This window comes from Antedon bifida, chromosome 6 (genome assembly GCF_963402885.1).
Source record: "Antedon bifida chromosome 6, ecAntBifi1.1, whole genome shotgun sequence".
Lineage (NCBI taxonomy): Eukaryota > Metazoa > Echinodermata > Crinoidea > Comatulida > Antedonidae > Antedon > Antedon bifida.
Genome location: NC_136231.1, coordinates 23627751 through 23653667, shown reverse-complemented (window position 1 = coordinate 23653667; position 25917 = coordinate 23627751). Strand labels below are relative to the sequence as shown.

At 30.1% G+C, this 25917-nt stretch overlaps 2 protein-coding genes across 19 annotated transcripts in view; one reads left to right on the top strand and one right to left on the bottom strand.

Moving 5' to 3' along the window:
- LOC144845903 (bifunctional heparan sulfate N-deacetylase/N-sulfotransferase 4-like) overlaps positions 1–12973 on the top strand; it is a 37258-nt gene extending 24285 nt beyond the window's left edge. Inside the window, exons 4-12 of the mRNA XM_078703412.1 lie at positions 857–1042; positions 2545–2673; positions 3855–4037; positions 5318–5414; positions 5934–6057; positions 7078–7243; positions 8684–8854; positions 9186–9295; positions 9860–12973. Coding sequence (XP_078559538.1) covers positions 857–1042; positions 2545–2673; positions 3855–4037; positions 5318–5414; positions 5934–6057; positions 7078–7243; positions 8684–8854; positions 9186–9295; positions 9860–10088 — 1395 coding nt within the window. The 3' untranslated portion in view covers positions 10089–12973. The remainder of the gene's footprint in view (positions 1–856; positions 1043–2544; positions 2674–3854; positions 4038–5317; positions 5415–5933; positions 6058–7077; positions 7244–8683; positions 8855–9185; positions 9296–9859) is intronic.
- Positions 12974–14842: 1869 nt separating this feature from the next.
- Positions 14843–25917, bottom strand: part of LOC144845883 (uncharacterized) — a 99611-nt gene continuing 88536 nt past the window's right edge. For all 18 annotated transcript variants that reach the window (XM_078703372.1, XM_078703365.1, XM_078703369.1 and 15 more), the window contains 9 exons: positions 25559–25679; positions 24962–25165; positions 24302–24424; positions 23534–23641; positions 22025–22135; positions 21704–21763; positions 20475–20567; positions 19664–19862; positions 14843–16592 (listed from right to left, as the gene is read on the bottom strand). In XM_078703372.1, the coding sequence (XP_078559498.1) occupies positions 16388–16592; positions 19664–19862; positions 20475–20567; positions 21704–21763; positions 22025–22135; positions 23534–23641; positions 24302–24424; positions 24962–25165; positions 25559–25679 (1224 nt within the window). In that variant the 3' untranslated portion in view covers positions 14843–16387. The remainder of the gene's footprint in view (positions 16593–19663; positions 19863–20474; positions 20568–21703; positions 21764–22024; positions 22136–23533; positions 23642–24301; positions 24425–24961; positions 25166–25558; positions 25680–25917) is intronic.

The window sequence follows — 25917 nt, the reverse complement described above, 5'->3', positions numbered from 1 at the left end:
GTTATGCAAGAAGCAGTTAGCATACTCAGAGATGTCTCTGAGGCACTGTACTTTAGGGACTCATATTTCTTAAATAGGAATAATTGCTTTCCACTGAAGCCTTTTAAGTTTTCTTCTACGACTTCCTGCTTCCTTCCTTCTCTGGAATAATTGAATTTCTTTTTTTTTATCTACATTATAAACAGAATTTCTAATATGAAAAACAACTGTTGGTTATGTTTACCTTTTTAAAAAATTGGTTTTAACATATACTGTATTATAATTTCAAGAAGATCTTTTATAAAGTAATTGGTGATTTTAAAAGCTAATAACTTTTTTTCAGAAACAATTTATATATTGCGAGAGTAATTACAGTTTGTTTCGAGTACTTTTTCAAAGAATATAAATACTACATTAATAGTTGATGTTCTTATTAAATAGGTCCTCTCTTTGTAATACTAATAATAAACAAATAACTACAAATTAATCACCTGCTTACAAAAATTCAACTCGCCCATTTGCCCATCAACTCCATCCTTCCTTACAATAAATATAATAATAATAATTTTTCTTGGATTTATAAAGCGCCTAATGATGTGAAACCTTAAGTGCTGTACATACAGTATTATTACCCCGGTCATTTTTGGATTAAACATGGAAACATACTCCAATAATGCAGCTAGTAATCAGCACAAAGTTACCAATATTACCCATTTGTACAACTGGGTGGAGAGAGGCAAACGTAAATAAAGTATCTTGCCTAAGGATACAAATTACAAGCAATTTTGCGAACGTTGGATTCAAACTCACGATCAGTAGTCCAACTTTTTTAACACTGCGTCACATGCCTTATTGCAAACTTATTTTGTAATTTCAGGAACATGGTATACCTCTAAATAACAACTATGCTGTGGCGCCTCACCATGCTGGTGTCTATCCTGTTCATAATCAACTGTATGAGATGTGGAAGAAGGTGTGGGACATACAGGTCACAAGTACAGAAGAGTATCCTCATCTCTACCCAGCTAGAAGGCGAAAAGGTTATATCCACAAAGGGATCAAGGTTAGTAGTGGATTTGGTTTGTTCTATTTCGATACTATTTAGGAGTTGAGTAGCCGAGTGGTTAGGATACTTGACTGTCCTGCCATACAGAGAGACCCGGGTTTAATTCCTGACAACTCGCAGTCTACTCAGCTGTAAATAAGTACCTGGTTGAAAATACTAGGGAGGGATAAGGCGGCGTGGAAAGGAACTGGCCACCCTACCACATAATAAATGCTGCTGCTTAGTAAAATGAGCTCCTAACATAACAGCTCATTACCCTACGTTCAAAAATGAATATGGGGCTTAACTTTTTTTATTTTGATACAAAGTTAACAAATATAGATAAAAATGTATTTTGTTTTGTATGGTAATATCCTGAGGTTTATTTATTTGTATAATTATAAAACTTTTATTATTTTCTCATCTGTTTTATATCACTCGACGAGTTCTTGCTACAGTTGCTGACCATTTAAGAAAAAAATATTACATAGGATTGAAAATCCAATTTACAAAACTACAGAGTTACCAATTTATGCTTATTAATATGTTATGTTGGCTTACTTATTTACAGTAATAACACATTTGTTATTCTTTCTGTTGAATACAAGTTATTATTGTATAAATAATAATTATAATTTGATTGATTTTATATCCAATTACCAAGTAATAAAATCCCATACTACACACTATACCATTGTGCGTAGTTTGCTTTATGTACAATCAATAATACAATTTAGCTCATGTGATCAAGGTCGTCCCTGTTGGATTTATGAATTATACAATTTTATAAAACTTATCTATTCAAGGTAAAAAAAAAAACATAATTTAGATGTAAATTGACAAGAATGAGAATAATGATTAATTGATTTTGTCTTGTAAAAACCTTTACATAGCCAGCGGATCTGTTATACTGTAAAATTTATACATTAAAAAAAAATATTTATTAAGTATTAATATTTAATAATACAGTTAGACAAGGACATGACGTATTATAGAATTTCGTCTTAGATGTTAATTATATTGAAGGTTATACAATATTTTGCAATGTACAATACATTACTTTATTCATGAATGTAAACATGTTTTTTTAAAAGATGAATTGCATGAAAATGAAGATTAATTAAATATGTTATTTTGTAGTTTTCATAAAGTTAATCACTTCTGTAGAAAAAAAAACGAAAAAAATAATGTTTTCACTTATAAAATGACAAAATAAATGGTTAAATTCAACCAAAAACCTATTGGCTGGCAGCCAATTTGACCATTTTGCTTTGAATTACATTTTTTTCAGTTAATACATTTTTTATCCAATTTGTTTTTCAAAGTGGATAACTTGTTACATTAAAATGGCATATTCAACAAAAATGTTGTTAAAAAATATTTTTTCAGGTGGACAATACATCTTTAACACATTTTTTATAGAAAAGGTTTCAAAAAGTCATATCAATCACAAAAGAAGTGTTTTTTGTTTTGCATAATTGCTGACTACTAAAAATTGCTGTTTTCTTGACATTTTCCAGGTATTGCCAAGACAAACATGTGGGTTATTTACTCATACAATATTCCTGGAAAAGTACCCTGGAGGACGAGCAAAATTGGACAAAAGTATACATGGGGGAGAACTCTTCAGAACATTCATTGACAATCCTGTAAGTAAAACAAAACAAAAATATTTTATAGTTGTGATAAGTATTGATGAAATTGTGGTTTTCACAATTCAGATATGATTGAATTGAAATGTTATCAGAGAGGTCATCTTTACTTACATCATATGCAAATGCCAATATTACTATAATATTTGATGATGTTATGAAGGAATCAGACCTAATGTAGGAGATTGAGAAAGCTCATCTATTCTTAAATGTTATAGTGTATAGTCAGTACAGGTACAATCATAGAGTGGTTACAGGGTATGGGCTATAATGACTTTAGTGTGTAATGACCCTATCCTGAAAATGCAAGGTAATTCTCAAGTGGAATGAACTTGAAGGAATAATAAAAGATGACAATAAAAGGCTAAATTCTCTAAAATTATTTAATATATTAAATTTAGTCTGACGTATCTTTAATGCATTTTTCTTAATTGCTGTAGGCATTTTAAATACGACCAAACATACAATCATTATATGAAAATCATAGTATACTTATTGAATGTAACTTATTATATAATATGAATAAGTATAGGCCTATTATAATGAATAAGTATAGGCCATTATAATGAATAAGTATAGGCCTATTATAATGTATAAGTATAGGCCTATAATCAAGTCTAGACCTATATAATGAATAAGTATTTAATATTGTAATGAATAAATAGATAGGCCTATTATGCTACTGTAAATGGCTGAAAAGAGGTTAAACATGAAATATAATGCCATACTAGTATATTATGTTTTTTTAGCCCTCTAGCTAATAAAATACATTCCAAGATAAAACCAAATTAAACCAGGTATTTAGTTTCAACTATGCAAGCAAACTAGAACACACATTAAATATCAATTTATATTTCAAAGTTTTCTTAGTATAATAGATCATCTTTATTATACTAAGCTACACTTGTTTTTCATTTTTGTTTGAATTTTTATGTACGTATTTCTAGTTGTTTAAATTACTTTTCTCAGAAAGAAATGACGTCTTTTATACTTCATTAATGTTTCAACCGAATGTGATTAAGAGAATTCTCTCAAGAGAAAAAGTTTTACCAATCTGGTTTAAATAACTATCTAGGGTTTTGAGCTTTTAACTACAGTACATTTAAATAAAATCAGCAGAACCATTTGATACAGTGGTCAAACAAATCGTGACAGCCATATTTTTAATTTCTCTCTAGGTGAACATATACATGACGCATTTGTCAAACTATGGTAACGACCGAATTGCGCTCTACACGTTCGATAATGTCGTCAATTTTGTTGATAAGTGGACGAACTTAAGATTGAAGACAGTGCCGCCGAAGGAACTAGCTGAAAAATACTTTAATTTTTATCCAGACCAGAAAGAACCTCTGTGGACTGTACGTAACAAGGTTTTATTTGATTTACTCTGATGGAAAAATGTATTACTGATATTAAGTGTAAAGCTCTGTCTACAATATCAAACTTTATTTATGTGACAAAAAAATGTGATGTGGCCATATATAGACATGATGATGTCATATCACTACCATATTTGGGCATATCACTACCATATTTGGACACATCACACTTTGTATAGCCACCTTATCTGAGCCAGTGCAATATTTGTTAATAATACAGTAACACACTTTCCTTTGAAACAAACAGCACTACAGCCAACCTCTATTCAGGAAACACTCTGTTGGGTCCTTTTAAAGTGTCCCTTTAATAAGGGTTTCTACAGTATATTGCAAAATTTGTATTTGTTTGTTTTTTTGTTATCTTAAAAGAGGTTTACTAATTACAGATATGAAACAAGAATGCAAATTAACATTGGAAGAATTCATCTTAAATTTTTGGCACAAATTTATTATTAATGCTGTCAAGTTTGGCCAAGTTAATTATTATGTTTTGAGACATCTAATGATGTTATAATGTGTGTCTAATGTGAGAACAATTTCAACACTGTCAGACACATTTACAGTAAACCGATTCGTTTATAAGTTAATTAGCTCCGATTGCGCAAGACAATTTAAGACGATCGAGTGTCGGCAGGGAAATGATATGAAACATAATGAGAACAAATTGTCACGTCCAACTCTAGAACATCACTTTTTGGTCAACTATAAAACTGTATTACTAACTTTTACTACAGTAACTATAACAAAATGTGTAGATGTATTACTATTATTCGTCCTCGGTAGTGGAAATACAGATTAGTCCCTTTAAGGACCCACAACAGACACAGTACCATGCTCAAAGTACCAAAGTTCTTTATTTAAACGTACTGTGCTTTCTGTGTACATTAATATGTTTCATAAATGAGAGTAAAATATCTTGCTAAAGGATACAAGCAATATTGCACAGATAGATCTCGAACACATGCCTCTCACATGCTAATCTGTGATCCCCTATACCATTATGCCATATCTCAATATTTATACGGTACATAATTTTCACTTTAATCATAATTATAATCCTATTGAATATGGTGTTGTCATTCATTCATATTGAATGTGAAATTTAGTATGATTGTGTGGTATGATTATTCCCCATGTACCACCATATATGTACACATGAGAATCAAAATGTTGAGGGCATCAGTATTAACATTGAGAAATAAGTTAACTTATTTCTCCATGGTATTAACTATAACTCATTAATAATTATTTTCTTTTAGAATCCATGTGACGATAAACGACATCTTGATATATGGGCGGAGAATAAATCATGCAAAAACTTGCCAGACTTTCTGATCATTGGCCCACAGAAAACAGGTGACATTTTAGACTGATTTTTAAAATAATACATTGAACAATTGCAAATATTTATTGTAAAGCAAATAATATTTGTTTAATGATTTAACTGAAAGGTCAAACAGTCATAAACATTCAAAAAGTACATTTAAAAATAATATTTATTTTTTTATGATAGCGATTTAAAGTTACAAGTGTTTAAAGTGAAAGCTATGAAAACATTATTTTAGCAATAAATATGTACTCTAAAGAAACAAGTATGAACTTTGATAAACAAAGCTGTTTCCTGTTTAATGTCTATTGAAATGAACCAGTATTACAAGATATCTGTCATATGTATATACTCAAACTGGAGATTTGATTCCCATACCACCATTGCCATGTTGTGATTAACTCCGCATCTCTGAGAATATTTCTCAAATTTTAACAAAAGAAAACCCTAATTATTAATCAACTATTGTAGTAAGCTATTTCTTTATACACATCAGTTTTCTATTTTTTCTGTGCGAACAGGTGTTAATTAAAAAAATTATCTTTTAGGAACCACTGCTCTCTACACATTTTTAAGTATGCATCCAGCCATACGTAGCAACATAGATAGCACTAAAACGTATGAAGAGGTGCAGTTTTTCAGTGGGACCAATTACTTTAGAGGCATTGATTGGTAAGTTAAGTTCATACTATGAAGAAATATACATATTGATTCTGTCTATATGATAGAAATGATCAGTACACTATGTTCATTAATTTTTTTTATACAAAAAAATACCTGAAATCTTTTGATACAATGAAAAAAAAAAACAACAACGTATCTAACCTATTTATAGATGACTGTTACACATTTTTTTGGTCCTAACCTTGGGTGGACTTATACCCAAGTCAATATATTGATAAAACTATTATAATAGAGAGGTTTCGCAATCTTACGAATACGATAACGAAAACGGATACGTCACGCACACGTATTCGTTTCCGTAAGCCATAAAAAAATCTGTTTCGCATGGCAACGAAATATCGAGGCGCGTCAAAAATATGACTGCGGTAAATTTGAGCGAAGCGCAGGTACGTGTTGCTTGGTGCTTGGCTGCCTAGGCCTAGCGTAACATCAAAGCGAGTGAGGACTTTGAAACTGCTATTTATCTAAATTGACCTGGCATTTTAGTAAATTACTTTAGTAAATTGCTTTCAATAAATCTATAATTATATTATAATCATGAATCATTCCTAATTCAAATGCAAAATGTGCAAAATAGATAAAAAACTATACTCGTTTTGTAGTTACGAATATGACTGGTGATATTCGTCAACACGAATACGCTTTACGAATATGAAATGGGGATCAGCTCAAAAGTTTCACAAATGTATGACGTATCCGTTTTCGTTATCGTATTCGTAAGGTTGCGAAACCTCCCTATTATCAGATATATTTAACATTCATTAGCCAAAAATAATACACTAACTTTCTCTAACAGCAGCATTGAGGCCAGAGAGTCTGAGTCAATTACATTTAATATTTAAAACATTATACTGTACTAAAAATAAAATTAAATTAAAGCTGACAACCATCTTTTAGTATTTAAATGAAACAGACTCTTCTGTACATGAAAATGAAAGGTACTATACAAGTAAATTGCTTTGCATGCTCCTGGATTTAAGCCAACAACTTACTTTTATCTTCATCCAGGTACCTGGAGTTCTTCCCAGGAAACCCTTCAACCGTGACATTTGAGAAGAGTGCTACATATTTTGATAATCCAAATGTTCCTCGGCGAGTACATTCTCTTCTACCCAAAGCCAAGTTGATAACATTACTGATAAGCCCCTCAAAGAGAGCTTATTCATGGTATCAGGTAAAGTAAACCTTTAAACTTTTATCTTAATGTTAGAATAATGGTATTAGTAATGTACCCATTACAGTGTCATTTTAATTGATCATGATGTACTTGCTTATGGTGTTGAGTGTGAACGTGCAGAACCTTTGATCTTAAGTAACCTTTTCACAATGTTGATGATGTTCTACCAGTACTTGCCCATGATATTTTATGTGAACCTACAGTGGCATTGATCATGAGTAACTTGCTCATGATGTTGTATGTGAACCTACAGCGGGATTGATCATGAGTAACTTGCTCATGATGTTGTAACCTACTACACCATTGATCATGAGGAACAATTGCTCACAATGTTGTATGTGAACCTGCAGCAGCATTGATCATGAGTAACTTGCTCACAATGCTGTATGTGAACCTGCAGTAGAATTGATCATGAGTAACTTGCTCACGATACTGTATGTGAACCTGCTTTAGCAATGATTATGAGTAACTTGCTCACGATATTGTATGTGAACCAGCAGCAGCATTGATCATGAGTAACTTGCTCATGATATTGTATGTGAACCAGCAGCAGCATTGATCATGAGTGACTTGCTCATGATATTGTATGTGAACCTGCTGGACCATTGATCATGAGTAACTTGCTCACAATGCTGTATGTAAACCTGCAGTAGAATTGGTTATGAGTAACTTGCTCACAATATTGTATGTGAAGCAGTAGCAGCATTGATCATGAGTTGCTTGCTCATGATTGTGTGTGTGTGTGAACCGACAGTAGCATTGATCATAATTTTATTGTTTTTGTTGAAGAGACAGTCTGATCAAAAATTACAAATTGATATGCACACATGTATGCATTCAACTCATTGTATTATTTAATAATTTATTTAAATATAATCAAATATATTTTTGCATGCAATTTCGCTATTATCCTGTAGCATTTCAGTTAACATTTCATAATTTTTGTGTCTCTTGAGCTTCAGGCTCATAGACTGTCTGCTTGGATTGTGTCCACAGGCAAAATGTGATGTGTTTCTGTGGCATATCTAAAATTATTGAATAATTTATTAGCAAATCTGATCCTTTAGTCATAACCATAATGACACATACACATTTTTAGAATTATCACATTATTGGATAATTTGTGGAACTGTGGCTTGGTGTTTGAAATGCTTGCTTACCAATCCCAGGATCCATGGTTCAAATCCTGTTTTGATTGCCAATACAGCACCACTACCTAAGCCTTATAGGAGACATGGTTTGGAAAACATGGATTTATCATCCTTTTTTCAAATATCTAGTTTGAAAAAGATTATTATGAAAGAAATGAATAGAATATGTTTAACCTTTTTCTACAGAACTCTTCAGTTTTTTTGTGGAAAAAATGACCATTGAAAGTAATCTACATTTGACAAGTGTCCCAACTACCTCTTATTTTTACAATATTGTTTTTCTCAGCATATGAGATCTCACAACGATCCTATAGCGTTAAACTACACATTTTATGATGTAGTGAGTGCAGACGAATCGTCATACTCGGCTGTTCACGACCTGCGAAGAAGGTGCTTAGAACCGGGAAAGTACGCTAAACAACTTGATCGCTGGCTTTCGCATTATTCAGCAAACCAGGTTAGTATTTTAAATACAAAAATGTTCATAAAAGATTCGGGAAAATGTTGAAATAGATCACAACATTGAATTCTCAAAATGTGTTAAGTCTTTAAGAAAAATAAGTAAGGTTTGTACAAACATGTTAATCATAAAAATTGAATGAAGTTAGTTGAAAATAATTCTCTAGAAAACGGTTGTAGTACTGAAACAGTGAGACATTTTCAACTTTATTAGTACTACTAATATGATATTTAAACTAAATTCTAAGTATCAAAATAAATTAATCATATCTTTATCATCCACTTGGCTCAATTTTAAATGTTAATGATGATGTATGTTTTTCTTGTAGTTGCTAATCTTAAATGGAGAATCATTGAAAGAAAATCCAGCAGGGACCATGTCTAAAGTTCAGCATTTTCTGCATATTAAAAACCAATTTGATTATTTTACACATCTCAAGTAAGTTAATTACATTCTGCTAGTATTATTAGCTATATATTTTTGTAAAATATACTGCATTTAAATTTTGTACTGAGCTATGAATTTTTAAGATTTATTTTTTAAATAGTTTGTGCACAATATTGAATAGAATGTGGATTTAAATCCACATTTTAATGCTGTGGAAATATATTAAACTAGCGTTACCATCTTAATGTTTTGTATCGGCCAAAATGTGATGTCACACTTTTTCTCCATATAGTAGTGGTAGTCACAAAGAAATTGGTCAAAACTTGATTTTTATTCAATTTATTTGCTTCTCATTAAAATACATACAAATATTATAGATATGAATTATGATTAAAATAAAGAAACAGTATCAGAAATAGAAGGAAAAAAACAGTACAAAATAAACAATAAACTGAAAAAGATAGCCAATAAAAGTCTTGATGTAGAATTTATTTCTAAAACAAAATTGAACAAAATTGCTGTTATAACTGGCTAAAGGAAGATTAAGAACAAGGTTTTTGTGCTATTATATAGTTTCTTTATTGTTTTAACAATATTTTGATTGATATCATCTAGATATGACAACAAAAAAGGATTCTACTGCCAGTTATTAAACAATGGACGAACTAAATGTTTGGGCAACAGTAAGGGGCGTGTTTACCCTCCAATGGATCAGAAATCACAGAACTACTTATCACAGTATTACCAATCACACAACCAAGAATTGAAAGGGCTGCTATCGAAGCTGAGTTACAGAGTGCCCCAGTGGCTTAAAGATGATTTGGAGCTTGCGGAATATGTATAAATCAATATTAATAGCATTATAAATCAATATGATATGAAGTATTTAAGCCAATGTAATACAGTTAAGTGTAAAGATAATAAGAATCAGTGATTGCATGAGTAAAACTATATACCAATATGACATGTTAGTTCTGGACTTGTTTTTAGAGAGAAAAAGTATTTAATTTATGAAAATCCAGCTTAAAATATGTTTCATATACCTCTCATTTTACAATTACCTTCTGCTGCAGAATTAACCATTTTGTATTTATGCTTACAAAGTTGTTCTAAGACCGAGTTAAACGTACTGTATAATACTATGAATGAACTCAATTTGAAACTAAATTCCCTCTGAATTCTGAATTGACAAAAGTCATAATAAATGTTGTTCATTTTAAACATATCAACTATACAGCATTTTGTAATATAATACTGTGTTGTGAAATACATTGTGATGTATGAAATTTTCATGCATGCAAGTGTATACTGGTAAATCAAATTTACATATTCCCCAACACCAGCTCTGCCCAACTCTCCCCTTAACCCTACACCCCTGTAGCACTATACAAAATTACTAAGCATCGACGCTCATGTATGGGTATAAAGATAATATTTATTACGGATTCTACATATTACATAGACATTTCAATTTTTAATTAATTTGAAACATTTTTATTGTTGTAAACTGTCGGTTTCTTTACTGGCAGATTATAATTCTTAAATTGTAGAGTATTACTGAAATAAAGAAACGCTGTTAGTTACATAACTGCCGTAGTGATCCCTTAAATGGTGCTGTTTTCATCATGTACAGTCATTTTATGTTTATATATAATATAAAATATCCTTGAAACATCTCAAATTGTGAAATATTTGAAAATTATAGTTATGTAGTTTGAAGCTCTGTAAAACATTTTAACAGATTTGATCCATAAACTAAACCAAATTTTAAAGCAGTTCCTGTCTCCTTAAGTTAAATTCAGTTTTCAGTGTATGGGTGTCGTGGCCTACCTTGTATGCCAATTTGATTTCAGTAAATATTTTAATCGTAACATTTACTATTTTAATCATGTGGAAAGCTTATAATTTAAAAAAGATGACCTCTGACATTTTATTTAACATATTTAGGAATTTTACAAGCAGGGTTTATGTACGATTATTGTGATAATATATTAAACTTGTATATAATAGTACATGGTGTCTGTAAAGAACCATCTTTTTTAAAGTAAAGTAAAATTTTATGCCCAAATTATTGTGAATATATTTGTTATTGAATGAGGCATAAATTGAATTGTTTACTCATATTGTTTTAGCTGAATTTTTATATATACATTCTTAGATTTTTGGTAAAATAAATTACTTTTCCCTTTATGTGTATACTTTCTACCTGAATATATATTTTAATGTTTCAGTAATGTTTTTTATCTGTAGTAGGCCTATATTATCCTATATTGTATGACATTTAAACTATTGCCTAGATCATTTAAATGTTAACATTGATGAAAACAGTTTTTACATACAGTTGCAAATACCATTGATTACAATGGGGTATATTAAAAACATAAACATAAATTGTACATTTTCACAATTCTCTCTTTCTGTTCTTATACATGTTACCTCGTTGCAACATCATTATATTATTATTAAACATTATAGTTGAACCCATTTACTTGTTTTAAAGTATGTAATTATACGATTGTTAAAACTTGTTTTAAAGTTTTAATGTGAATATAGACTATATGTAAGAGATATGCCATTATTTATATTTCATTGAGCTTCAAATGAAATTTGTTAACAATGGTATAACATACATAACTGCATAACTAGATTAGAATGTAAATAAACACTATTTTCAGTAGTATATATTTAAAACTATTCCTTTCTAATTTTGTTAAAACTAGAAGTAGTACACAACTTTTTAAGTAATTAATTCATCTTTTGCATGCTATACTTTATATAAACTACAAGAATTTTGCTAGTGTTAAGTTATAGTAAGGTGATGAAAACAGTAAAATATACAGTATGTAAAATTGTTTGTTAGCGCATTGACAAACCTCTAAAACATCATTACATTTACAATATATTAATCCAATGGCAGATTACTGGTAGAAACCAATACATTATAGGTAACAGTAGGTGGGCCTCAATACCAGGAGACAAAATAGAAAACAACTACAGAATTGAGCTGATAACAAATATTTATATAATTAATTTTCAGTATATCATTGAGAATTTTATCTGTTCTGTGCCTGTCAACTGCATGTGTTCTATTATACTTGTATTGTATCTAAACTATATTTTATAACAAGATTCCTATCATTGTGTATACTGTACTTAAGACATTTACATTCATCAAAAGATATTCACTATAAATTATACCCCCCCCCCCCCCCACCCCCCAAACACTTTCTCCTATTCCATTTTGAAAGAGTGTTCAACTCGTTATGAAAATAGGGATTTCCTTTCATCCATCATTTATTTACTTTAGTATTACAGATTATCTGATTATTTTGACATATTAAAAAAATGAATATATTTTTGATGAACAATTTATCCTACGTCTCCTGCACAACGTGCTAAAAACAAAAAATGTTAGTACAAATAGTTTGTAGCATGTTAATATAAAGATGAGAAGTTTTGAAGACATTGTAATGATTTTATCCCATTAACTTCAATATGAATTTACTATCCTAAAATGTTTATAGCTAATTATTGATTTGTTTTCTGCAAAAAATCAATTTTATTATTGTTATGCTGATGCATTTAATAAGTTATTCTGGTTATACGGGTATTTCGTTTGTAATATAAATTCATGAGTCATTCGTGTATACTAGGGTTATCCTCAGTACATGTCTGCATCGCCTATTGTGTAAATGTGAACACATAATAAATTAAGTAAGTTGTTGTATACATTGGTTTATGCTTTTTTTCAATCCATATTTTTACATTTGAACAAAGGTCGATGCTAAAATTACCAAAATTTAATGCTATATATGCGTGTATTGCATTATTATCATCATAGTAACCAGTTAGGTCGAAAAATAAAAAGGCCAAAATTTGGTCGTTTTGGAAAAAAAATCCCTATGTAGTACAGGTTTTTTTTTGTGGAAAACCGCCCCATTTTCAATCATTATGCCACAATATTGCCATAAATGCGCATATATGGTGTTATCATCATCTTATAGGGCCATAGTAACTAGTTATGTAAAAAATAAAAGGGTCGAAATTTTGCCATTTTTTGAAAATTTCCATGTACTATAGTACAGGGATTTTTTCGAAAAAAGGCCAAAATATCCACTTTTTAAAAATCAATAATTATGCCACAATGTTGCCATAAATGCGCATATATGGTGTTATCATCATCTTTAAGGGCCATATTGACTAGTTATGTCAAAAAATAAAAGGGTCGAAATTTTGTTATTCTTCGAAAATTTCCATGTGCTATAGTACAGGGATTTTTGTGAAAAAAGACCAAAATATCCACTTTTGAAAAATCAATAATTATGCCATAAATGCGCATATATGGTGTCATCATCATCTTATAGGGTCATAGTGACTAGTTATGTTAGAAATAAAAGGGTCGAAATTTGGCAATTTTTTGAAAATTTCCATGTACTATAGTACAGGGATTTTTTCGAAAAAAGGCCAAAATATCCACTTTTTAAAAATCAATCATTATGCCATAATATTGCCATATATGTGCATATGGTGTTATCATCATCTTATATGGTCATAGTGACTAGTTATGTAAAAAATAAAAGGGTCGAAATTTGGCCATTTTTTGAAAATTTCCATGTACTATAGTACAGGGATTTTTTCGAAAAAAGGCCAAAATATCCACTTTATAAAAATCAATAATTATGCCACAATATTGCCATATATGCGCATATATGGTGTCATCATCATCTTAAAGGGCCATATTGACTAGTTATGTCAAAAAATAAAAAGGATCGAAATTTTGCAATTTTTTGAAAATTTCATGTACTATAGTACAAGGATTTTTTGAAAAAAGGCCAAAATATCCACTTTTTAAAAATCAATAATTATGCCATAATATCGCCATATATGCGCATATATGGTGTTATCATCATCTTAAAGGGCCATATTGACTAGTTATGTCAAAAAACAGAATTGTCGAAATTTGGCAATTTTTTGAAAATTTCCCTGTAATATATAGTACAGAGATTTTTTCGAAAGAAGGCCAAAATATCCACTTTTTAAAATTCAATACTTATGCGATAAATTGCCATAAATGCGCATATATGGTGTTACCATCATCTTATAGGGCCATAGTGATTAGTTATGTAAAAAATAAAAGGGTCGAAATTTGGCCATTTTTTGGAAATTTCCATGTACTGTAGTACAGGGATTTTTTCGAAAAAAGGCCCAAAATATCCACTTTTTAAAAATCAATAATTATGCCACAATATTGCCATATATGCGCATATATGGTGTCATCATCATCTTATAGGGCCATATTGACTAGTTATGTCAAAAAATAAAAGGGACGAAATTTATAGTACTGTACAGGGAAATTTTCGAAAATGACCAATTTTCGACCCATTTATTTTTTGACAGAAATGGCATAATAAACATACGCAGAGTCGAATAATGGGGTTCTGCATGTCAATTATGATATAGTAACCAGTTTTAGTGAAAAATAAAAAAAATCTCTGTACATGGATCAGGGATTTTTTTTTATATTACAAACAAAGTGTGCATATGTTGCTATAATGTATGTATATTGTGTTATCGACGAACATTTATTCTACACAAATATGATGCACAATTCACAGCTTTTATTAATTCATTATTCACCAAATATTGTAATGTGTTTCCTAGGTAACAGCAATATTCAAACCAGCCACCTGGACGCACGCCCTCAACGTTGTACATGAGTATAACACTCACATGATAACATGTACTGAAGACTCAAAAACACCACATTGGGACAGGACTATCTTTGGCACATATAACAATATCACTGAATTTGTACATTAAAAATACCTACACTTGATTTAATACCCAATTGCACTACAATTTGCGGAATCAAAATCACCATGAATAATCAATTTGAATCATACATTACTTAGGCCTAGTTAAATATGAAAAACATGATGCAAGGAAAATTACATAATCTAATCAGATGAATGAAATAAAATAAAAATCAACTATTTTAAAGTACTAATATAAAAACCATGTGAAATGCTAAACAATCTAAGTGAAATGTTCAGGAATATACCATAAAAATATGCTCCTTAAAAGGACAGAAAAAAATGATTTATTACAATTTAATTTATGAATGATAGATTAGTTAAATCACCTCTAACATTCGATCACATGATATAGATTATTAAGTACAATCTATTTTTAATTTATTTCTATATAATTGATTCTACTCTCTATTAGCAGATAAAGAGGAAAAATATTTAAATACTGATCTAATTACCATAATATTTATGAATAATTAAACATTCAAGGATTGATTAATTAAACATCCAAGGATTTAATAATTGAAACATCAAGGAATATATTTGCAAAATATTATACATTTAAGTAGAAACTGATGAATCATGATTTTGTTTTCTGTATAACATCGGTCTGAATAAACACTTTTATTGGTTTATAGAAGGGTACTGGGGTTACAAGGTCAAATACAAAAAAAAGACATAATTTATCATGCAAAACCACAAAAAATCGTAATAAACCCCCAAAAATTATCCATTAAATTTATCATAATTAATTTTACAAATTAGAGAGCCTAATTTAGGAGCACACAGAAAAATAATAATCAATCAACGTGAAAGAAATTTAAATGGTTGTTATATTACTCTAGATTTTTTTTTTTTTTTTTTACCAGTGAAAATAGTCCTGAAACAAATTTATAAGTAACTTTGCAATACTCAAGGTACAGTAAAATTAGTGTAAATACTATATAATTTTCTAATATGAAAAAACAATGGCTTTTCTTCTAGGAATAATAATCTATGGCAAGTTGGACTACAAATAGTATTTTCAATTAACTGTTTAAATTCTTCTTTTTTTTTTTATCGAATGATATACACACCAACAACACTATGGACTAAACTTACGTGCTAGGTCTACGATAAGAAAATGGACAGATATCAACGCAGTGAGACGTGCAATATAAACGACACGCAACACGAATACGGTTATTATTATCAGTGAGAACAAGCCTTCATTAACTACTATGAATCGTATTCACACACTCAATCATAATTATAACATTTCACATAAATTTACAACACTTTATTTTAAAATCTTTTTAACAAACATATTTTTAAAATTTAATATTAATAAAAATCACGCTTCATTCTGGTTGTCATCCAAAATGACATCATCCTGAAGGAAGTTGTCCACGATTTGTTGGAGATCTCCACGTAGTTCCTTCGCGTCAGTAATCTCTTCGCCATCTTCAACGATATTTGTTTGGATATCTTGTGACTGATTGACTTCTTCACCGTCAACGATCACTGTTTTGTTTGTCACTTTTCTTTGAATTACAATGCTGAAAAGAAAATAAACTTTATTTAGTACAAATATATTTGCAAATAAATTCATTTTTTTTGCACTTATTTTATCATTTAAAAAATTTAAATTTGTTTTTTTGTTGTTGATTACTGATTGATGAGTACTGTGTTTATGCTGAATATTACTAATCATTATAAAATGGTAGGTAACATCTGAGCTAGTTATGTAATATTAACAGAAAAACATAAATAAAGGTATCTCAGCGGCTATTATTTTCTGCCCAGTGCATTTATTGCGATGTGGCTGCGACTCCCAGATAGTTGTTTTCAAACATTATCATTTTGCCACTTCAAAAATTATAACCTTAATATGTATGAGGCATTGCGAGTTTAGTAAAAGGACATTCAATACACACAAGGCAATCGCATGTTATGAATACACACTACAGTCTAAAAGCATGGGTACACAAGGCATATGGTACGCTACACGTAGTGTCGTTATACTGCTACATTTATTCATTAAGCATAGGACAATACACACTCACACAACATTTCCTCACACATTCCCATGCTTTTTGAACTATGGTATAACTAAAGCTACATTTTATTCCTCTACAAAACAAGACATCATCATGTACAGTTGAGTGGACACCCATCTAAATGATTGAAACCTTAAGCTCTGTCTACACTATCAAACTAATTTGACAAAAAAGTATGATGTGCTCCTTGCCCAAATGTGGTGGTGATATGCCTAAATATGGTAAGGATATGACATCATCATGACCATATATGGGAACATCTCATTTGTCACATAATGTTTGATAGTGTAGACAGAGCTTGATACTTCAAATAGGAATCCAACATTTCTGTAAATTATTTTGTGGGTAAAACTAATAAGGAGGGAGATGGGGTGGGAAGGTTAAGAGGGTTTTGACTCCATTATGGGGACACACAATTATGTAATACTGTATAACACACTATGTAAGGTATTATGTACTACATACACACTGTTTAAATGAAGCATATTAGCATTTAACCATCAGTTTTATATTGTACTTAACTTTACACTTTAGGCTAAACTCACATGCAACATTCACATCCATTATAAACATTATCTTTAAATTATATAGCATGCCATTATTTAATCAACTCTAAATGTGCATTTTCAACAGATGCGTACATTCAACACTAATGCAAACCCCCATCATTTATGTACAATATACACGCCTTAAGGCATAGCTAAATAAGATATATCGGTATCTTTTAATAAATTAAAAGGAAGTATATAAATGAGAGGTTGAAATGTTAATTACAAAGTATCTTGTCTCTCTTCAACCATCTTTAACAACTTCACAACTGCATCTACACATTTATGGTAACTATTCTCTCAGACTGGAGGACATTCACACTGGACAATGGTCAAACTCAACATCAGAAGTGCTGGGTCATCAATGACCACACAGCAGTATGACAGCATTAAGTTACATTCTCACTTGTTCCATTTTGTTAAAAAATGGAAAATCATATAAAGCTTTGTCTACACTATCAAACTAGTTTGACTAAAAAGTAAACAAATTATTGTAGCACATCACATTTTTTTGTCATATAAAGTTTAATAGTGTAGACAGAGCTTTAGGAATATAACGATGACTTCCATTCCTTGAAAAGGAACAAGTGTGAATATACCTTTAGTTTGTACATTCATTTCTCACAGTTAAATGTAGCAACAATAGTACATGCTTCATTATTAAGCATTTACAATGTAGCAGAAGTTGTTAACATGCTACAGTTAGACACATTACATACATTTAATACAGTAATAAGATGTAATATTAGATATAGGGAAGATATTTACAATTATTGATACATTTGAATATGATTTACATTTTTATTGAAATGCAGTTTGAAACACATAAAATAGGTTGATGAAATTATTGGTTGTTTTAATTTCAGAATACTATTAATAAAACACTTTATTTATGTATTGTAAATTAGTATAATAGTAATAATTTTATTAATAAAAGTTGTTTATTATGTCATATAATTTGAATACTATTAATAATTGCAGATATTATAAATCCAGTATATTATGTTAGTATTGCATTGTCTCGTGTATATGAACACTCCTCACCAAAATGGGTTTTGGAGGTAGTACCAAGTACCAACATTTAATTTGCATTGCTCTATCTTTTTTAGTGGGTTCATACCACAGAGTGGGCCTATAACAAAAGTGGGTTAAACCAGAGTATGGGCTTAAACCTACAACATATCGAATTTGAGCAGGACATATCAAGCTGTCCTGTATTAGTTAATTATGTGAATTTTCATATACTATAATACTGTTTTATTAATATTTTTTATAAACCAAAACATATAAATATATAATTTCCATCGTCTTAATATATGTATACAATATTAAGGTATAAATGTTAAATGGTATTCAAATTTACAAGATTACAAGATAAAATTAAAGTTATAAAACCAGAAACCCTGATACATACTTAATCCAACAGTTTACATAAAACAACATTGAACAAGGAGTAAAGTTATTGACAGAGAAGAGTAGAGATGGATGCCAACAGAGAACTTGCTAATTACCTTCATTATGACTGGATAATTAAAACGATGAATGAAAAAGACAGAAATGAAATGAAAATAAAAAAAATAAACAAAATTTAACTACCGCTGGCGATAAAATAATATATATTTATTTAATTATATCTAGGTTATGAGTAACTGATTGATTTCCTGACAGTGTAATTCCAAAAACATGTATTTTATATTAAATTATTATTGTAAAATTTAAGATTTTGGATCACTTCAGAGTTTAAACTATAAAATGGAAACATAAACGTATAATATTCTATTAAATAATAAAGTTGAAACATGTTGAAGTAACAGGACATGGTTTGATCAAACATGAACTAATAAAGTATCTATAAAGTAACTAATTTTTTTTTCAAATTCAGTAAGAATTCACATTTCATAGAGCACCTTGCAGTCCCATAGATGTGAACAAGATTTAATACGTTTTTTTTAAAACAAAATCGTTTTGAAGAAAAGAAGCCATCACAGCAAACACAGCAATTTGTTCACAACAATTACTTACTTCCTTTGACCATCTCCATCAACCAACACAGGTTCACCTTCGACCTCAACATGTTGTGTAACTTTCCTGACAACCCTCCGCCTTGTTACTATACGGATTGATCCGTCTGGGAGGGTTTCCTCAAAACGTTCTACTGTCTCTGTCGTGTCATCGTCATCTGGTTGTGATGGGGGTGCTGAATGGACTACAGTGACACCCTCTGTTATGTGAATGGAGTGAAAAAAAAATGAATGTGAAATGCATTTTGGGCAAAATGGCCAAATAATGAATAATAAGTGTGATTCATGGTAAAAGTGAGAAAAGTCGGTTCAAATATAATCCAGGTTTAAATTCATCCACCTCCCCATCAAAATGCAAAATAAACCTTATCTAAGGGTCTGTTTCTGCTGCATAACGCAATTTAACCGGTTATTTTAAAATAGATTAAAAATAGATAACAATATAAGAGACTGTACTAAACAGTGACTAAATTACAAGGATGTGTTTTTTTTTATGATATCTTACCAATTCTAATATTATTTTTACTCGCATTGTGGTTTCCATTATGAAGTGACTGAACTGGTAAGGTTGATGATTAACTAAATAGGCTTACATATGGACAAGAACACCAGGTATAACCCCATACCCTTTTTGAAAGATGCACTACTGGACCAGGTTTAAGTTCTTATTCCAGAAGATTTCTTCTACCACCAGAACTATTGCCTGTTCCAACAGTTTACAGCTGAGCTTTGGCTCTGTCTACTGCTAGGCCACGCGACTCAACCATTCCTTTGTATACTTTATCTAGTGTTAATAATTTGAATGCACTTACGGGCTTGAACAGCAGGTTCTTGCCCACCTTCTTCTGCTACTGGCTGGCTCTCGTCATTTCCAAATGGAACACTTTCATCTTCCTCTTTCGTTTCTGGAATCATAAACAAATTTGGTGTTTAAATATAAATGATTGAATAAGAATAAGTTAAAATACTAACGTAAAGGAAAAGAGAATGTTAGGATTCATGAAAGAACAGTGTTAATTAGATGAATGGAAACAAATTGTAAAACAAAAATTAGTACTCTCATAAGTTTTTATAATTTTAAAAACTTAGTTCTTTTATAATTCCAAATGCTTTATTTAGAATAAAGTTCAACATATATTTATTTTATGTTCAACTAAATTATTCACAATCATTTAAAAAACTAATGCAATGTAATTACAAAGACAATATTAATGATATAATTACAAAAGTAATTAATTTGAAATATTCAGGTAAAAACAGTACTATTAATAAATTTAAAAAATAATATTAAACTGATAAACAAGTTGAACCAAAGTGAAAAAAAAAACTGTACAGTGTTATGAATCTAAAAAAAAAAAATAAAAGTGTGGAAGAATAGAGTATTACCAATGACAAAAGATGAACAACACAATATTTTATTCTATGTATTTTACTATTTTAACATATTTTAGTAAACAAAAGATGAAAGTAAGATCCTATAGTATGTACTACTTCCGATAAGTTATTACTCTATGTGTTCATGAATTTATAGAATATATTAATTACAAAATCTATCGAAGGAAGGATGAAATATGAATCTATAAAAATCTAATACTGTACTTCCTAGACTAAAAGATAGAATGAATTGAAGAGGAAAAAGAATGGGAGAGGATTAAACAAATACATAAACATTCCATTGCTATTTTCAGACACAAAGTATTAACATATTATAATGTATAATAAATTCAAACGCATATATTTATTTTATTTCAACTTTCTTTAGAGAGGGTAACCCCCTCGAGCTGCAGGCCACCTGATATCTAGGGGCTCACCCTCTTTATTCATATACAATGGGTTCACTAAATTTAGTATGAACTATTTTTAGGTTTATTAATTTGGTGTACAATAATATAAATGCTTGTGTCTGAAATTAGCCAATGGGAAACGTACATTTGACAAGATAAATTAAATACACAAAACTCAATGAAATAATCAGGAAAAACAACAATTACATAAGGACGGGGAAGGGACATGCGCTAGCCAATCAAGAGCTAGTATATACCTGCGTATATGAAAGCCTCATCGTGATTGGTTACCTTAATCTCTGGGGTCATAGGGGCTTCTATTACATAGAAATGGTAGAAAAACAACAATTTCATTTCAATACAAACTAATATTGCTATAAAGATTTGCTGAAAATAAATGCATTATGTGGTACATTAAACAGTCCTGAAATAAGTAAACAATTGCATTTCTAATTTGCATAACAATAGATTTATAATATGCGTCAATAAGTGTCATTAGAAGATTTAGAAGTGTAATGAGAGAAGGATGAGAGAGAGAGAGAGAGTAGATTGAATGAAACAGGATTCTCATCTCCTACCATTCGTATTATCATGGCCATTCATATATGGCTTCTCGGAATCGGAATCTTCTTGGTCAAATGAGGGCGGTGTGTCAGAAGGTGGTGCACAGTGAACATCTGGATTGGAGTCTACAGTACACAGAAACATAAATTCAAATAAAAATAAAGAAAAACAAATCATGCAATAGGTCAAATACAAATTAACACAAATTATTACAAGGATGCAAAAATGGTTTATTACAGTCATGCTGTTCACATTGTTTTGGATTTGTTGAATTTCAAAATATACTTGTTTTTAATTTATTATTATTATTATTTTTTTTAAATTTTATACTCATCCAACAGCGAGTAACTCGCCAATTACAGGATAGCTAAACTATTTAATAATTTATCGTGCTTATAAACTAAGTCTCATTTGAGGCTTAGGGAGTGGAGTTGAAAGAGTCATGAGTTACAACCCTGCACTAGGTCAGGATTGAACCCGGGACCTTGGGATTGGAAGGCAAGCACATTAACCACCAAGCTACAGCTCCACTACATATTGAGTAAGTTGCCATGTATTTCATTAAACTATTATAAAAATATAACCATAAATTTTATGTTCATATGAGACTATTATAAGAACCAATAAATAGACATGATGCATTAATTTATATAAGTAAACATAAATAAGCCAAATAGTTGGTATGGCAAACAAGCAGGAGAGTTATATTATTATTAAATACAATTCATGTTTAATTGTACTAATAGTTAGTAATCATAATGATAATGGTTAAAAACATTTTGACAAAATGAAATATATTTGCATGTTTAGTACAGTAAATTGTTTAAATATTATTTATTAAATGGATTATTATTATATTATATAAGCAAAATTAGATTGTATTAGTATTAAAATTAGTATTTCAAATTGTGAACCTATTGTGGGATTAATAGCAACACTGATATATACTGTATAACATAAAGTGCAAGCTGTACTTAATAACACACATAATTTTGTGACAAATAAGTACAAATGACACAAAAGAGGGAGAAGAAAGGTTAAAGGTTAAACTGTAGATTGATGATATGCATTAATGTCCTGTTACTGTGAACAAAAAACCTTAAAGCTATGTGTTGTTAGCAAGGAATGCCATTATAAAATTGACATCACAGTTGCTGCCCTATTGCCAAAATATAAAAGAAAATCCACAATGATAATTAGATGCCAACGACTAGAGTACAACCATAACCAAAACCTATCTGAAATAAGACTCAATGTTGAAGAGAACACTATTGCAGTAACCTAGCCTCCACATGATAAAATGCTTTTTTTTGTGGTTTTATCAATTCCTTTTAATAAAAAAAAACAAACTCCAAAGCCCTATATTAGTACACCAAACTTAAAGATCCATAAACATTCTCCACATTTATGTTTACATAAACATCTCCCAATTTTCTGCACCCAATTTATCCTTTACCATTTTTTCCTCCCAAGCTGAGCACAATTTCCCCCAAAATACAATACTATTGGTTGGCTTATGTCACCTGACAATGAAGCAACATCATCATCCACAGAATACTGTAGTTGGAACTGAAAGATCGCATCTTGCTCAGATTCTGTCAATTGTAGGTCATCTATGTCATCAATGGTTTCTTTTAGAATCAAAGTATATTTTATCAGAACTTTTTTCCAATTCAGATTATTCATTATGAAATAAACAATTATGTTATTTATTTCTATAACGTGTTGATGGGGTCCAAGGCGCTGATCTTAAATAACTCACTAAATATGAAAACTGAATATTCTAATCTAATTTGTGATGATTAAAGCTATTTTGTGGGGTTGAAATCATTTTAATTACAATGATCTACAATGGTTATCTGGTCCTATAATGTAAATAAGATCATGGAGGTATACCTCCATCATAAGATATACAGTATATTAAACAAATACTGATCATCATAAAAAGACTATGAAAGTACACCTGCAAATAATCATAATCATTAATCTAAAAAATAAATAAAAAAAAAAAAAATAATTAATAAGTTTAATTGATAGAAGGTGCCTGGTGCCATGAATACTAACTTTTAACCTATCCCACCCTAGTTTCTTAATTTAAGATTCTTCTAGAGGAAAGTAACGGTGACTGTCTTGTGCGTGCACTTTACACACAATAACAACAAACATAAAACACATAATGAATTAGTTCTTCATGCAGTAACTAAATATAAAAATTTAATAATAAATATATACAAAGAGCCCAAAGCCTGTGCAACATTGAGTGTAATATGTAAATGTATATATCGTCAAACCTGCTTGTATAATGGGATTAAGGACAGTGGTATTATTAGATTGCGACGTGGGACATGAGGGAATGTCTGCGACGTAAGCTGCCATTCCTTCTGCTATCTCATTCTCAGACATCCTTTCAAGTACTATTAAAATGAACATGAGCATAAAATATAAAATAATGATGACAAAAGAAAACGGATGAAATAAAATTAGGGATTAAAAAATCAAAATAATTAATACAGTAGAAACTCTTTAGGACATCTTTATTCAAGGAAACCCTGATTAATGTGAAATGAACCAGGGGTATGTTTTAACACTACAGCCAACTATATGAAGGGGACCCCATTAAAGGGGCACTTTTTGAGGTTCGAAGGTGTCCCATTAATAGAGTTTCTACTGTATGTAATTATAAAATATTACAACTTTGTTAGTCAGGATGCTTTTAGAAATTAAAACTGCAGATTTAAATGTTCACATTAACAATCAAGATTATGCTGTGTCCACACACTATTTAAACGTCGGTCAGAAAAAATACTTTATTCATTACATTCAATTTGGTGTGTAAACATCATTCGAAAATCAATTATAACCCCTACATGAACTTAATCATCCATCGATAGAAACACATGGTATTTCTAAATAAAAATCCAAATTTTATTGAAGAATAAAGGGAAACTAACCTGTTTTGTTATCGCCTGTGTCGTCTGCAAATTGACTGAAATCCATATTTAGCAAATCATCCATATCAGCCTCATCATCAAGGCTTAACTGATTCAGATTCACCTGTATGTTCTGTTGAGCTTTATCTGAAACCAGATCATCTTCATTGACAGTTTCGCCGCCATTCTCCATTTCATTGTCCGATGATACGAGAACGTTTTCTTCTACAATTAAAAAAGACGGGTAAGAAATTCTAGAGAAGAAGTTCTATTGTACCTTGTTATATTATACCTTGTTATATTGATTATAAATGTTTGTGACCTGCAATGAAAGGACATAAAGGTTATACATAGAATGGAAAATCTAGCGGACATTGAGACCAGTTAAAGATGGTAAAAACAAGATCTTATGGCACACTGTAAATTCACTTAGTAATTTGTTTTAAACAATTGTTTACTATGTATAGTATATTGACATAGTATACAGAGATATACAAAAACATACAAATTAATATTGTATGAAAATTATAAAGATTTGATAGATAATGCTTAATTTATTGGACCAATTTAGAGTATGGCAACACATTGAAAGACAACATATAATTGAAAAATAAATACCTGACTGGGCAATTTCATTCATAACATTAGTCAGTTGTTCAATCTCATCCTCTGTTATTACATGTTTTTCCTGAGATGGACCAAGATTAACATTTAAATTGAGTTCCTCATCAACCGGTTCCTATTAAAATGGGCAAAATAATAAATATTGTTAATAACATTGCCTTATCAATCTACGATTTCAAAATAATATTACATCGTTTCCTTATATAGACATTATTGTTAAATTAATTTCTTAAATTTAAATTATGGCATAATAATTTAATAAAGTAGTGGATTCAAATTATCTATTACATGAACTAAATTTAAATAAACAGGTGCAGCGTATCAAATTAAATTTGGAAAAAAGTATTTTAAAT